Source organism: Canis lupus, chromosome 7 (assembly GCF_011100685.1).
Source record: "Canis lupus familiaris isolate Mischka breed German Shepherd chromosome 7, alternate assembly UU_Cfam_GSD_1.0, whole genome shotgun sequence".
Classification (NCBI taxonomy): Eukaryota; Metazoa; Chordata; class Mammalia; order Carnivora; family Canidae; genus Canis; species Canis lupus.
Window position 1 is genome coordinate 42,227,723 of NC_049228.1, and position 14,668 is coordinate 42,242,390.

General features: G+C 51.6%; 1 protein-coding gene across 8 annotated transcripts; it reads right to left on the minus strand.

The window, feature by feature from the left end:
- Window positions 1-109: 109 nt before the first annotated feature.
- FDPS (farnesyl diphosphate synthase) lies at window positions 110-9,399 on the minus strand. 8 transcript variants are annotated; one of them, XM_038543103.1, is made up of 12 exons: window positions 9,247-9,389; window positions 8,827-8,960; window positions 8,248-8,463; window positions 8,008-8,170; window positions 6,221-6,361; window positions 2,484-2,564; window positions 2,234-2,356; window positions 1,841-1,929; window positions 1,681-1,753; window positions 991-1,068; window positions 767-901; window positions 110-369 (listed from the first exon to the last, which is right to left on the minus strand). In XM_038543103.1, exons 3-12 carry the CDS (start codon window positions 8,424-8,426, stop codon window positions 169-171), a joined length of 1,263 nt encoding a protein of 420 aa, XP_038399031.1. In that variant the 5' UTR covers window positions 8,427-8,463; window positions 8,827-8,960; window positions 9,247-9,389; the 3' UTR covers window positions 110-168. The 8 variants fall into 8 exon arrangements, with proteins under 8 accessions (XP_038399031.1, XP_038399030.1, XP_038399032.1 ...); XM_038543102.1 differs by having other exon boundaries at window positions 8,827-8,999; window positions 9,247-9,350; XM_038543104.1 differs by lacking the exon at window positions 9,247-9,389 and having other exon boundaries at window positions 8,008-8,149; window positions 8,827-9,124.
- Window positions 9,400-14,668: the final 5,269 nt, after the last annotated feature.

The following is a 14,668-nucleotide window of genomic DNA, read 5'->3' on the forward strand; positions in this document are numbered from 1 at the left end:
ACCCTGACTTCTCCCAACTGAGCTGCGGCGCAGGCCGGCACCACTCTCCCCAAACCCTGCCTACTGGGGACACAGCTGTGCCCCAGACCATTACAAGCAGGCACAGACGCACGAGAAGATTGGACAATTTATTGAGAGCCGCCCCGCCCCACCCTCGCCGTCTCTAGGTCACTTTTTCCTCTTGTAGATGTTGTGCGCCAGCCCCAGAAAGATGGCTGGGGGCAGGGGTGAGGCGCACCGCTCAATGAGGCTCATGAGGCGGCTATAGCTGTCTTCCTCATACTGCGTGAAAACAGCCGGCAGGTTCAGCTCCTCGTACAGCGCCTTCACTCGGGCCACCTTCTCCGCCTCCTTCTGCCCATAATTCTCCTGGAAGGGGTTGGAGGCAGGGAAACTGGCTTAGCCTTCTCCTGCTATCAGGGCATCTGGCACGCCCCTCCTCTATCTATTCCAGCCTCCCATTTCCCGATTTCCCGGGTCTTTGAACCTCCCTCTCCTGCTGCACTAGTTCAGGCCAGTTTCCTCTACACCAGCACTGCCGAGGCCGAGGCCGAGGCTGGGGCTGGCTAATTGTGGGGAAGCTCTGCTGTGCATTGGAGGATGTCTGGCGGCTTTCCTGGCCTCTACCCGCTAGAGATACCTGCAGCCCGTGCACACGCCCACCAAGTTATGACAAAAAAATGTCTGCTGATGCTGCCAAGCCCCTTTGAGAATCCTTATATGCCCCCTTTCCTGGGAGCTCCAGGATCCATGGCCTCCCAAGCACCTGAAGGACTTTGCGCTGCTCTGGAGATGCCTGCTGCAGACACTGAACCACCAGCCAGCTGCACTTGTTGTCCTGAATGTCTGTGCCAATCTTGCCCGTCACACTGGGGTCCCCAAAGAGATCCAGGAAATCATCCTGGGCAGAGGGCAGAGGAGGACCAATGAAGACACTCCACGCAGGGCACTAGGCTGGCAGTGGCCTGCTCCCCACCAGTGCCCTCCTACCTGAATCTGAAAGAACTCCCCCATCTCCAGCAGGATCTTCTTAGCATTGGCATGCTCTTTCTCCCCATCGATGCCTGCCTACAGTGAAGAAAGGATCACTAGATCAAACGCCAGGGGTGCCTCCACTTTCCTTGCTGCATCTCCTAGGGGGCCCCAAAGCAGCCCCCAGATCCTCTGCCCTCTTCTTTCAGACATCCCTGGCTTCCTGGTCCCAGGATGTCTCAGTGGGCCAACCTCTAGCCCTTGGTGCATGCCAACAGACACAGATGAGCCCTGGGGGCCTGCGGACGGCCAGGCCCCAATCCATGGCCCCTCATCCTCCTCGGTGTCTTTCCGGATGAAAGCAGAACGTGGAACAGTGAGGTTGAGGCGGCCAGGGAATCCCACTGCCTGTCTGGACCTGGTCTACCTCTCAGTGTGAACCCCCCCAACCCTATCCAGACATGGATGCAGCAGTCGGTGCTCTTCCGAATCGTACCAACCACTTTCCTTCCTATTCCCTGCCTCCCTTCATCTTTGCAGAAGTCCTGAGGTGGGAACTCGGTCATTGGACAGGTGAGGAGACACTGAGACAACTGGCTCAGGGTCACGTAGCCATTCAGTGGGGGCCCCCTGTCCAAAGCTGCCTGCTGGGTGCCCATGGTCCAAAAGCCCGGTCCGTGGGCAGCAAGGGGCAGTGGGCACACTCACCATATACATGGCAGCGGCCACAGGAAGGTAGAATGAGTAGAAGGCCGTCTTATACTTGACAATAGACTTGTACCTGAGGAGGGGGAAGGCAGAGTCCTCAGGAAGGCAGGGCCCAGCACCAGTCCCCCTCACCGTGTGGGCACCATCCCCCGTCCCTCACCTCTTCTCAGTGAACCTGCTGAGATCCACGCTGCCCTGGGGGGCGGTGATGAGGTCCAGGGTCTGTCCAATCTCAGTCTGGTAGGAACTCTGAGGAGGAGGAGGGTGGCCCGTCAGCTGGGCTTCATCCAGGGCTGGGAAACCCACACCATGAGCAGAGAGAAAGGCAGCAAGAGGCAGAGGACCCCAAATCCCAAGGCCCGTAGGCACACAGGGCTTCCTCACCCCTTCTTCCACTCACAAAGAGGAGTAAAAGTCCTTTCTGCCACCAATCTGCCTGACACCCAACACCTTTGTTCCTTTCCAGGCCACTGTAGCTGACTCCCATGCCCTGAACCACAGAGGCCAAACCGGGCATGGACGGGCTCTGGCCCTGGGCTGGCCTGCAACACACCTGGAGGAAAAGCTCAATCAGGTTCAGGTAATAGGGCTGCTCCCGGCAGTAGACCTTCAGCAGGCGGTAGATACATGCTTCCAGAAGCAAAGCGTCATTGATGGCATCCAAGCCTATGCCTGGCTGTCAGGGACACAACACAGAGAACACAAGCAGTCATTCTGGCCATTCTGAACCCTCGGGATGCCCTCTGCCACCACTGCTCTGTGGCCTATTCCCATGCCCACCACCACCCTCTTACACACTATACCTTCTGATACCAACAGATCTGCCCCCGTCGGGTGAGGGACGAGTCCATGATGTCATCTGACACCAGGAAGAAAGCCTGGAGCTAGGAGAAGGAAGAGTGGAATAAGCCCCTCATGAATCCTTACTAATGCTCCCTCCACCAGCAACAGAGCTGCAGCTATTGATAACCACTGAGCTAGGAAGGAAGTTGAGGATGGGGAGACCCGGGATTTCTATCCTGTGCCAAACACTATGGGAAATTATGTGACCTCATTGGTTCAGACTTCCCAATATAACATGAGATCAAAACTTTTGTTTCCAGAGTAAGAGACTCCAGCAGGTCTCAGACATGTCCACACAAGCAGCCCTAATGATCCTGGTATGGGGGAAGTGATGAAGCATTACATCCCATACTCTTCTTTTGCCAAAAACTATAGTGAATGCTTAAGGTTAAGATTTTTTTTTTTTTTTTTTTTTTTTTTTATTTATGATAGGCACACAGTGAGAGAGAGAGAGGCAGAGACACAGGCAGAGGGAGAAGCAGGCTCCATGCACCGGGAGCCCGATGTGGGATTCAATCCCGGGTCTCCAGGATCGTGCCCTGGGCCAAAGGCAGGCGCCAAACCGCTGCGCCACCCAGGGATCCCAAGGTTAAGATTTCTTCATGCACTGTGACTTCCCATGTCGCCTCCAGGCCCTCTGCTTACATGCACCAGTGCCCAGGACAAAGCCCCACCTTGGGGGGCTCATTTAGCAGTGCAGGTCTAATAGGACAGAACTGCAGTCTGACTCAGTAGCTGTCACCCTTAGGTCTTAAACATTTAACCATGCCAACATCAGCAAAGGGCTTCTCTTCTAAGTGCTAGCCTACCTAAAAGTCCCAGGAATGTGCTGGCTCCCACCAGGCTGTCCCATCCTTGGAGGCCAGGACAGTGTGTTTGCCCAACTGGCACTCCCAGAGCCTTGCACAGTGCTAGTTCCAGAGCTCATGTGTCATAAACACTTGTCTCATAAATCATGAAACACTGTCATGTACCCCATGATTCGTCTTGCATTCAGGCTACACATTCGAGCCTTTAAAAACAGCTTTTCAGGACATGGTTTTAAATCTTCATTGTATCCTGATCTCTGGGTGTGCGCGAATAGGTCTGCCCTTGCTTAAAACATGTAACACTGCCCATTGGCTCTGGCATGCAGAGCGTAGAAAGGACGATGGTAGCCCTTGCTCCTGTTCCAAGTGAATCCTCGGGGAAGGAGGCACCCATCTGCAGCTTTACCTCTGACCACACCCTGGGGCAGGGTCTGGGCTTTCCACACTGGAGGCATGTGTTTCATTTATAGAGTGTTTACTGGGAGTGACCTGGTTCCACGAATGCCACTGGTCCAGTGCCTCTCCCACCTGGTTTCAACCAGCACCACTCAACAAGACAGTCTCCAAAGGGCGTTCATTCCGTGGCTCCCCTCAGTCTCGTCTGCCCCACAGCAGTGGTTCTTAACCCAAAAGTACCTTCTATTTATTAGGGGAACTTAAAAAAAAATAAAAATAATATCAGTGCCAGAGTCCCACCCCAGATCAAGTAAGTGAGAAATCTATCCCAATTATTGGTTATGGTGGAAGGGCTATTCTAAAGATTAAAGACCTACCAAATACAGTTCATTACTCTTGACTGGACCCTAAATGTTTAAACAAAACCAACTTAGAATGGACTCTCCGGGGAGAATAAGGAATATTTAAATATGGAATATACATTAGATAATATTCCTTTATCAGGGTTAAGTATCTTGGGATGTTGCCATGGTCTGAATGTGTTCCCCGCAAATGCGTATGTTGAAATCCTAACGGTCAAAGATGACGGTATTAGGGGGTGGGGGGGCCTCTGGAAGCGCTCAGAGATGGAGCCCTCCTGACGGGAGGCTCTAGAGCTGCCTGGCTCCTTATACCACAAGGCACTGTGGCAGGAGGGTGCCGCTGAGCCCAAAGAACCCCCCCTCCCCATGCTGGTGCCTCAATTTTCAACTTCCAGCTTCCAGAACTCTATGAAATAAATTTCTGTTCTTTATAACTACCTAGTGTGAGGTATTTTGTTGTAGAAGCCCAGCCCAAATGAACTAAGACAGATGTGACAATGGCATTGTGGTTATACAGGCAAATGTCCTTATTCTTAAGCAGTTAATGCTGAAATAGACAAGAGGTTGAAGGACCTGACGCAGGAGAAAGATAAAACCAGAAATTGTAACAAATATCACCCAAGTACAAACAATGGTGGACAGGTCAAAAGGGATCTTAGGGGAAATGACAGCATTACAGCCATGTTTAAAAAAAAAACCTGGGACTCTCCCAGGTGAACCTAGGGTGTAGCTGTTAACTCAGGACCATTCATCCTACCAGGTGACCTGCCCTGGTCCCATAGCTCTGCTCCTCTGCTTTGCCCTGATGCTCCAGCCTTCTGGCCTTGCCTGGCTCCTCTGTCACCCAGGGGCCTGTCCCTTTACCTCCTTGGAGACAAATACCCCTTCTCCACCCCCATTTTCACTTATGAGCTCCAGACTGGAATTCCCAACACCCACAGGCCAGACAGCTCCACCCACACTGCCCTATGCAGAATGCAGCATGGCTGACCCTGAGCACGTAACATTCTCCCTGGAGGCAGTTGTTCCTTTCCACAGGCCAGGTCCTGAGTGTCTTCCCTTATGAGCTCTGCCACCCTCCCCTTCTAGAATCCAGTCTCCTTGTCACTAAGGAAGCTTCTGGGCTAGGCCAGGAAACCATACCCCTTTAAGGGGCAAATGAGCTGGGTATAGAAGACAAGGACACACGGGGATTGGCACAAAGCAGAGAGACAGAACCGCACAAGAGCGCGTGTGCCCTGACTCTGTGAAGTGGCTATGATTCAACGTCAGCCCGTTGTTATGTGGGATCCCAGACGCAGATCTAGCAATTTTCCATGTGATGTTAGAAATCTGAGGGGTTTTTTTTTTTTAAGATTTTACTTATTTATTTGAGAGAGAGACAGAGAGAGAAAGAGAAAGAGAGCACAAGCAGGGGAAGCGACAGAGAGAGAGAGGGAGAAGCAGGCTGCCCACTGAGAAGGGAGCCTGACACAGGACTCGACCTGAGCCGAAGGCAGACACTTCATCGACTGAGCCAACCAGATGCCCCTAGAAATCTGGGTTTTTTTTTTTTTTTTTTTTTTTTTATTTATGATAGGCACACAGTGAGAGAGAGAGAGGCAGAGACACAGGCAGAGGGAGAAGCAGGCTCCATGCACCGGGAGCCCGATGTGGGATTCGATCCCGGGTCTCCAGGATCGCGCCCTGGGCCAAAGGCAGGCGCCAAACCGCTGCGCCACCCAGGGATCCCGAAATCTGGGTTTTTATATAACATCTCTCCTTTCTTGAATTTAGGGTACTTAATTTTCAAAAACTATCGGTGGGCTGCAAGTTTTCAATCTCTGCTTTAGAATAATTCTCTGGAAGAGTTAGGTCACTCTGACGGTTCCCATCTGCTCGGAGGAAAGAGCTGACACCTTCATGCCCAGCTCCAAGGTCCTGGCCCACACCTAGCTTAGTTTATAGATTAAGTACATACCTCCTGTCAAAGAAGTTCCCCACATTTGTTAACCCTTAGAGTAAATCATTATCTAATCTTGGCAGAAAGACATGGAGAAGTCAGTTTCAAGCTCCTCTCTCCCCTCCCCACAGGACCCATGACCCTGGTAAAAACCTCTGCTTCTCCTGCCTTTCCCCCATCTCCCTTACCAGCTCCACACACCAGCCCACAGTCAGGGCCCGCCGCAGACTAGCAGCATCCTGCTTCCTGGGCTCCACCAGCTCCTGAAATGCTATCAGCACTGTCAAACCCCGCTGGTACTTGCCTCCAACAGCATTGTACTCCAAGACCTGAGGGCAAAGGAAGAGGGACAGGGCATCAGGGTCTGCAGGGTATCTGCCCTCTCCCACCTCTAACCTTGACATTATGCTAACTTCCTCAAATCCCACTCTTCCTGCAGGAGCCTCTCTGGAATTGCTTGGCTTCTTCCCCCAAGTCCTGGAGTGCTGTTGGAAGAGTGCCCCTATCTCCAGGCTCTCTCCTCGTTGTCTTCCCCAGTACATTTTTTTTTCTTTTCCTTTAAGCAGGTTCCACACCCAGTGTGGGGCTTGAACTCATGACCCTGCAATCAAGAGACACACGCTCTGCTGACTGAGCCAGCCAGGTACCCCCATTCCTAGGTAAATTTAAAGGCTTCTGCACATTAAAATTTGTTCCCAGGCCCACAACAGGGCTTGAACCCAGGGAAAACTCTGTACATGCCTGGGAATGGCTGGTACGTCCAGGTCTCTCCTTCCCAGGTTTCAGCCCCATCCCCCTCTCCTAGACTTCCCAGCCGCCTCCTCCTAAACACAGTTCAAACTATCTGCAAATGAAAAGCCTCTCTCACAGTATTAAAGACAAGGCCCTTGGGATACCTGGGTGGCTCAAAGGTTGAGCACCTCCCTTCCGCCCAGGGCATGATCCTGGAGTCCTGGGATGAGTCCCACATTGGGCTCTCTGCATGGAGCCTGCTTCTCCCTCTGCCTGTGTCTCTGCCCCCCTCTCTCTCTCCCCGTGTCTCTCATGAATGAATGAATGAATAAATAAATCTTTTTAAAAAATAAATAAATAAAGACAGACAAGGCCTTGAAATTGGCCAGAAGAGGGCTCCTCCAGTGCCATCTCCTCCTGCTGGCAGCACTTTTTTTGCCTTCTGCTGCCCTGCTGTCCACCAGCTCTAATGTACTGGGTAAACCTTCAACTGCTACCCCAGTGTAGGCAAACCCTTTCCTTGGTTATCCTCAGACAAACAAGACAGTATTTATAAAAGAATTACTAGATATCCCCCAAGAAAGAAAAAAATCAGGCAATTCAAATATCCTGGCCAGATTTCCTGCCCTGGAACAAAGGTTTCTTTTCTTTCGTTCTTTTTTTATTATTTTTTTTTAAATTTATTTATTTGTTTTGGGAGTGGGGCAAAGGGAGGAGACAAAGTCTTAAGCAGACTCCCGCTGAGGGCAGAGCGCAGAGGCCATCATGGGGCTTGATCTCCTGACCCATGAGGTCATGACCTGAGCCGAAACCAAGAGCCAGAAGCTGAACTGACTGTACCACCCAGCAAACCCCTGGAGCAGAGCTTCCTGATGATCCCTGGGTCCTCCTAAAGTGCCTCAGGCTGCCTTCCTCCCAAGGTCTCTGACAAAGTAGCACCTTATGACTTCCGGACAGGTAATTCCCTTTCTCAACAAAATCAAAGACCTAGGCCTTCATCCCCAAGGGCCTCCACCTTATATAAAGCAGTCCAGATGGCCCACCTGAACCATGAGGCAGGATTGATGGGCTGAATAAGTATACCTGCCCAGGCCTTGCCTGCTCCAGAGATCCAGAGTCACTCAGGTAAAAGCCTGCCCCACCCCCATCCGCTGTGTCAAAGGTCTCCCAAAAGCCACAGCTGAATCCTACACACATACAGAATGAACTAAAGATCTACTCTCTGAAGTCACTAATCCTTCACCTCCTTGAGCCGGGCAATGGCGTCTCCTGTCTCCGGGTGGCCCATGCCATCCTCAGTCAGTATCTTGACAATCTGGGGGAAGTGCTGGATGAAATCCTGCCTTGCTTGGGCATAAGCGTCCAATTTCTGGTCTCCATTCATTCTGAGGGAGGAGTAAAGTGCTCTGAGGAGAGGAAGGCCAAGTCAGAAACCCGAGCAGCTGTTCCCCTCCCCAAAGCCCTTCACCCCGACTGCACTCACCGAGGCTCCTCTGTCCACGTTTGGCACCAGCAGCGGGCACTGTGCCAGGCCCCCAGGACTGGGAACCCGTGCACCAGGGAGGGCCGCCGGTGGAGACCCAGCCACCTTTCCCGGGGCGCCCAGCAAGAGGCTGGCAGCAAGAAGACCCCCACAGATCTCAGCCAGCGGGACAGGGGCATCACGGGGGTGACATAGGGAGGGGGCACCGAGCACTCCCTGCAGGGGCAAGCACCAAAGGCAAATGCACGGTGGTGGCTCCCCAGGTCACCCCCACCACCCTTTTGCCTCTGGGCCCTGGAATGCCCCCTGCTCTCTTCTGAGCTGAGCATGCAGACATCTCCAAAAAGAAGGAAACCCAAGTTACAAAAAGCATGGCTGACTGACTGAAAGTCCACTGGTCGCGCTTAACACAAGTGCGCACTTAAAATAACTTAATGCCACCTAACTTCAAGTCCTGAAGGGAGCCTCTGGAATTGCTACTGTCTTGGCTTCTCCCCTCAAGTCCTGGAGAGCAGCTGTAAGACTGCAGACGACTGCATCCGAGGACTAGGGCCTGGAAGGAGCCTGAAAGCACCCTACCTTACGGAGGGGCCAACTGATGCTCTGGGAGGCAGGGAAGGTACGTGGGGAGTGCGGCGACAAATCTGGCACCCGGGTCTCCCTCGTAGGCGGGGAAAGGGCTGGCAGGCTCGAAGATACCTCCAAGACGAGAACTGCACCGGAACCCCGGGGGTCAGGGACACAAGGTATCCCTGTGGGCGCGGGGATTGGGTGTCCGGAGCCTCACAGGCGGCGCGGGGTCCGCACGGCCAGACTCGGAACGGCACGGGCGGCCGGGGACGCTGCAGGTGCACGCAGCCGGAGGACCAGCCGGTCGGACCCACCTGTGACCCCACACACCGCCACCCCCCACCCCCCGCCCCGGCACTGCCACCGCGGCGAGGCCGAGCCTCCCACCGCGGCCCCGGCCTAGCCCAGCTCACCCGCTACCTCTCTCACCTGCTCCTGGAAGTCGGCTCTAGGTCGGGTGTTGGCGGGGAACTCCTGAAAGCAGCTCCCCTCGGCGCGCGGCCCTCTGGGTCCGGTAGTTCCGGATCTCCCGTCCCTCCAGGCAGAAAGTTCTCATCCGACTACAATTCCCGGCATGCCGCGGGAGGGACAAGACGACGCGATCTAGCGCGGGCCGGCTGGGCGGAGACGACCCGCACTGATTGGCTGCCTCTCCTCGTGTGAGCATGGGGCCCTGTACCGGACAGCCAATGGGAGGGCCACGCCCCGGGCGGTGCGAGCGGGTCTGGGAGGCCGGGAAGTGGGACGCCTGCTCCAGCGCCCAGCTGTCGCCTTTACCACATTCTCAATATCTTTAGCTTCCGGTGCAGCCCAGCGGCTTGTTAGTGAAATACCAGTAGGACCAGCTTTATCAAGTCCTACTTGGCCAAGTCCTCAAATTTAGGCAAACCACTGAACTCTGATCCTTCGTTAACTGTCTTTCCTTGTCTGTTCAACAAAGATGAGACCATGAGGCAACGTACAGAAAGTGCGTTCAAGAAGTAAGATAAGATGGGCAGCCTGGGTGGCTCAGCGAGTCCCGCGTCGGGCTCTCTGCCTGGAGCCTGCTTCTCCCTCTGCCTGTGTCTCTGACTTTCTCTGTGTGTGCGTGTCTCTCATGAACAAAATCTAGGAAGGAAGGGAGGGAGGGAGAAGAGAAATAAGACCTAGAGCAAAAACCAGAAGCCTCACGCCTCACCCCTACACACAGCCTACCAGCCCCACCACGGCGAGACGCTGTTGGCTCTCCACCAACCCTCCCGATTCCAGGTTACTCCACCCATCTGAAAAGAAGCCTGAAACTCCAAACCGCCTAGGACCTAAATGGGTTTTGTCATTGAGAAACAAAAAATCACTGTGCAATCCACTTTCACACTGGAGCTGGCTTCTCCCTAAAGATTTTATTTATTCATGAGAGACACAGAGAGGCAGAGACACAGGCAGAGGGAGAAGCAGGCTCCATGCAGGGAGCCCAATGTGGGACTCTATCTGGGGACTCCAGGATCACACCCTGGGCGGAAGGCAGAGGCTTAACCGCTGAGCCACCCAGGAGTCCCATAAGTAAAAAAGAACGTCAAGACTCGCACTTCCCAATTTCAAATTTTACTACAGGGCTAGGATAATCAAAACAATGTGGTACTGGCATAAAGATAGACATATTGATCAGAAAAAAAAAAGTGGCTAAAATGATAAGTTTTATGTTATGCATATTTTACCACAATTAAAAAAAACCACCTGAGAATCATGTGCTCACCTGGAGAACCAGGGGGAGGTCCGGAAAATTTCATTACCCACAGTAAATTAAAGCCCAGATCACACCCAGCCACACCCAGAATCTACTTCATCTGCCTGTGAATCTGCACATCTCACCTCTAAGGAGCCTGTGGGTTCTTCCCCCAGGCCCACTTCTTCCTTCCTAGAGTCATCTCTCCATCAAGGCCTCCCATGGGTCATGGTCCTCTCACTCCCCCACCAGTGATTTTGCAGGGGGCTGGGCAGGGGGGAGGGATTATCAAAGGGTAAGGATGCCGATGAGAGATGCTCAGTGGAGCGGCAGAAAGCCCAAAGCAGTTCAAAAAGCAAATGACACTTTTAGGAAGGGGGAAGATGCTAACATGGTGTGTGGAGCCTGGGGGAAGGCACTTCAGGAAAATACATATATTAAGGTGAGTCTAAGGTGAGTGAGAATTCTAGGAGAAGAGCTTCTAGCTAATTGAATATTACCTGGCTTGTCCTGTGTGGTCTGATGAGAATCAGGTGCAGCTGCCAGCTAACTCACTCTCAGGGAGAAGAGCATGAAACTGGCTGGGAAGGGAAACTGATTCCAGGCTGGGTCCTGCAACTTCCCTGTCCAGCTGAGGTGGAACTCCCCTGGCTTCAGGGCTGCCTGGGTTCAAGCCTTGGCCCCAGACTACCCGACTGGGAGAACTTCAGCAAGCCATGTGACCCCATTGAGTGGGCTTAAAACTGCAAAATGATGACAGCAGAATACTTTAGGTGACCTAGGTGTACTTTAATGAGTCAAAGTACCAACATGCACCCTACCTAACTGACTTACAGAGCTAAATTGAGGGTCAAAGTGGCAAAGTGGGGAAGTCTTCATAAATATTCACATCCACTTATATCCAAGGAGTGATTAATCCACTTTCACTGCAAACTCAAGGTTTTGGGGGGTGAGGGTTAGAAGGAGAAAGGATTGATATGGGGGAGCTGGTGTCCTCCAGAACTCAAGCACTCTTGCTTCCTCATTCCCAGCCTGGAACCGCCTAGAAGGGACCTTTGCTGTGGGACTCAGGGCAAGCGTGGGACAGTCTGGACCAGCCTGGCTAGGATGAGAGCCCCCGGGCTCTCCTATGCCCAACCTAGCTTTTGGTGGGAAGCACTAGGCCCAGCAATAAGCCAGAGCATCCTATTTGCCCCAGGTCCCTGGAAAGAAGAAACCTCTAGTGCTAAGGGAAGAACACACTTTTGCAGGCAGCCAGTCCTGGGTTCAAACTCTGACTTAAATTCTTCTTAATTGTGTAACTTGGGTTACCTAACCTGTTTGAACGTCATTTTTCTCCTCCCTAGAACAGTGATGATATGTATCTCACAAGTTTATGCCAGGTGTTTTTCCATATACAGATGAGAGCAGCACTCCATCCATAACACAGGCCAGTTTTCAGCCATATCTTCACACTATGTCTGCTTGGAGCTGTTGTATTTTGTTATATCTTTTTTTTTTCCAAAGATTTTATTTATTTATCCATTAGAGACACACAGAGAGAGAGAGAGACAGAGACAGAGAGACAGAGAGACAGAGACACAGGCAGAGGGAGAAGCAGGCTCCATGCAGAAGCCCGATGTGGGACTCAATCCCAGGTCTCCAGGATCAGGCCCTGGGCCAAAGGCGGCACTAAACCGCTGAGCACCCGGGCTGCCCTATTTTGTCATTTCTTGTTACAGAGGCCAGACCTGAGCTGTACTCTATCTAGGAGGACTCCCCTCATTGGGTCAGGTAGCTTTCTGTCTCCCTGTCGCTACCAAGTTCCCCCCAGGCCTGCCCTGATCACTGAACATGGACAGGGCCTGAATTCTCACCTGTCTTCTCCATCACCTGGAACTTCTTTTTTTTTTTTTTTTTAAGATTTTATTTATTTAAAAAAAAAAGATTTTATTTATTTATTCATGAGAGACACACACACACAGAGAGAGAGAGAGAGAGAGAGAGGCAGAAACACAGGCAGAGGGAGAAACAGGCCCCATGCAAGGAGCCCGATGTGGGACTTGATCCTGGGTCTCCAGGATCACCCCTGGGCCAAAGGCAGATGCCCAACCACTGAGCCACCCAGGCGTCCCATCACCTGGAACTTCTTGAGGACAGGAACACATCTTTGTCGTTGTCTCCAGAGGGAGACAGGGGCACAGGGTCTGCCCCAAGAAGAAACCTATATGGAATTTATTTTGATAAGTAGAGAAATATTTTTTAAAGATTTTATTTATTTATTCATGAGAGACACAGAGAGAGAGAGAGGCAAAGACACAGGCAGAGGGAGAAGCAGATTCCATGCAGGGAGCCTGAGGTGGGACTCGATACCGGGTCTCCAGGACCACACCCTGGGCTGAAGATGTGCTAAACCGCTGAACCACCCAGGCTGCCCAAAATAGTCTTTGTTTTAAATATTTCTTTATTTATTTTAGGAGGGGGGAGAGAACATGAGGGGGCGGAGGTGCAGAAGGAGAGGGAGAGGGAATCTCAAGCAGACTCCTTGCTGAGTACGACCCGACAGAGGGCTGGATCCCATGATATCTATATGGTGACCTGAGTCAGGTCAGAGTCAGAGGCTTAACTGACTGAGCCCCCCAGGTGCCCCAAGTAGAGAAATATCCTAAGAGCACTCATGTAACTGTCACCCAACTTTCACATGGGAGCATTGTGCTCATCTGATTTTGTCAAACGACCCTCTTTTCTTACACATCAGGCACCATACTCCTCCCCTGCAGGAATATTTTTTTTACTTTTTTTTTACTTTTTTTTTATTTTATTATTTACAGAGAAAGAGCACAGGACCAGCAAGGGAGCAGAGGCAGAGGGAGAAGCAAGCTCCCTGCTGAGCAGGAAGCCCAACACAGGGCTCGACCCCAGGACCCCAAGATCATGATCTGAGCCAAACAGGCACCCCTGCAGGATTTTTTTAAAGATTTATTTATTTATTCATGAGACACACACACACACACACAGAGGAAGGGCAGCCCTGGTGGCTCAGCAGTTTAATGCTGCCTTGGAGACCCCATATCGAGTTCCACGTCAGGCTCCCTGCATGAAGCTTGCTTCTCCCTCTGCCTGCGTCTCTGCCTCTCTCACTCTCGCTCTCACTCTGTGTCTCTCATGAATGAATAAATAAAATCTTTAAAAAGAGAGAGAGAGAGAGAGAGAGAGAGAGGCAGAGGGAGAAGCAGGCTCCATGCAGGGAGCCCAGCGTGGGACTCAATCCTGGGACTTCAGGATCATGCGCTGGGCTGAAGGCAGGCACCAAACCACTGAGCCACCCAGGGATCCCCTGCAGGATTATTTTAAATTAAGCTTCCACCATCAATATCATTATACCTATAAACTCTTCAGGATGTATCTCTGGTAGACAAGAAATTTTTTGAATATATTTTTTTAAGATTTTATTTATTTTTTCATGAGAGACACAGAGAGAGGCAGAGACATGGGCAGAGGGAAAAGCAGGCTCCATGCAAGGAGCCCAGTGTGGGACTCGATCCAGGACTCCAGAATCACACCCTGAGCGAAAGGCAGATATGCTCAACCACTGAGCCACCCAGGCATCCCAACAAGGAATTTTTTTTTTAATGCAACGCACAAAATTAACAGTAATACCATAATAGCATCAAATACCCAATCCATGTTCAAATTTCCTGGGTGTGTCAAAAATGTATTTCACAATTGTTTTGTTCAAATCGGAATCCAATTCAGGATTGGATTGCAAACACACTGCATTTGGTTGGTATGTGTCTTAAAATCATTTTTAAACAAACAGCTCCTCTTCCCCCCCCCCCTTTTTCATGCTATTTAGTTGTTGATGGAACTGGGTCTTTTGCTACTAGAATTGCCCAGGTACTGGGTCTGGCTGATGGCATCCACAAGTGATTAACCCATTCCTCTATTCCCTGTACTTCCTGTGAACCAGTAGTTAGGTTGGAGGCTCCAGGAGAACCAGAATTCTTTCAAGACATGTACTCCCATTGCACTGGGCCAGAAGACACACAGGCCTGGTTGCCCCACTTTCAGTGGTGCCAAACTTAATGGTTTTATTTTTTTATTTATTTATTAGATTTTTTTAAAAAAAGATTTTATCTATTTATTCATGAGAGACATTGGGGGTGGGGG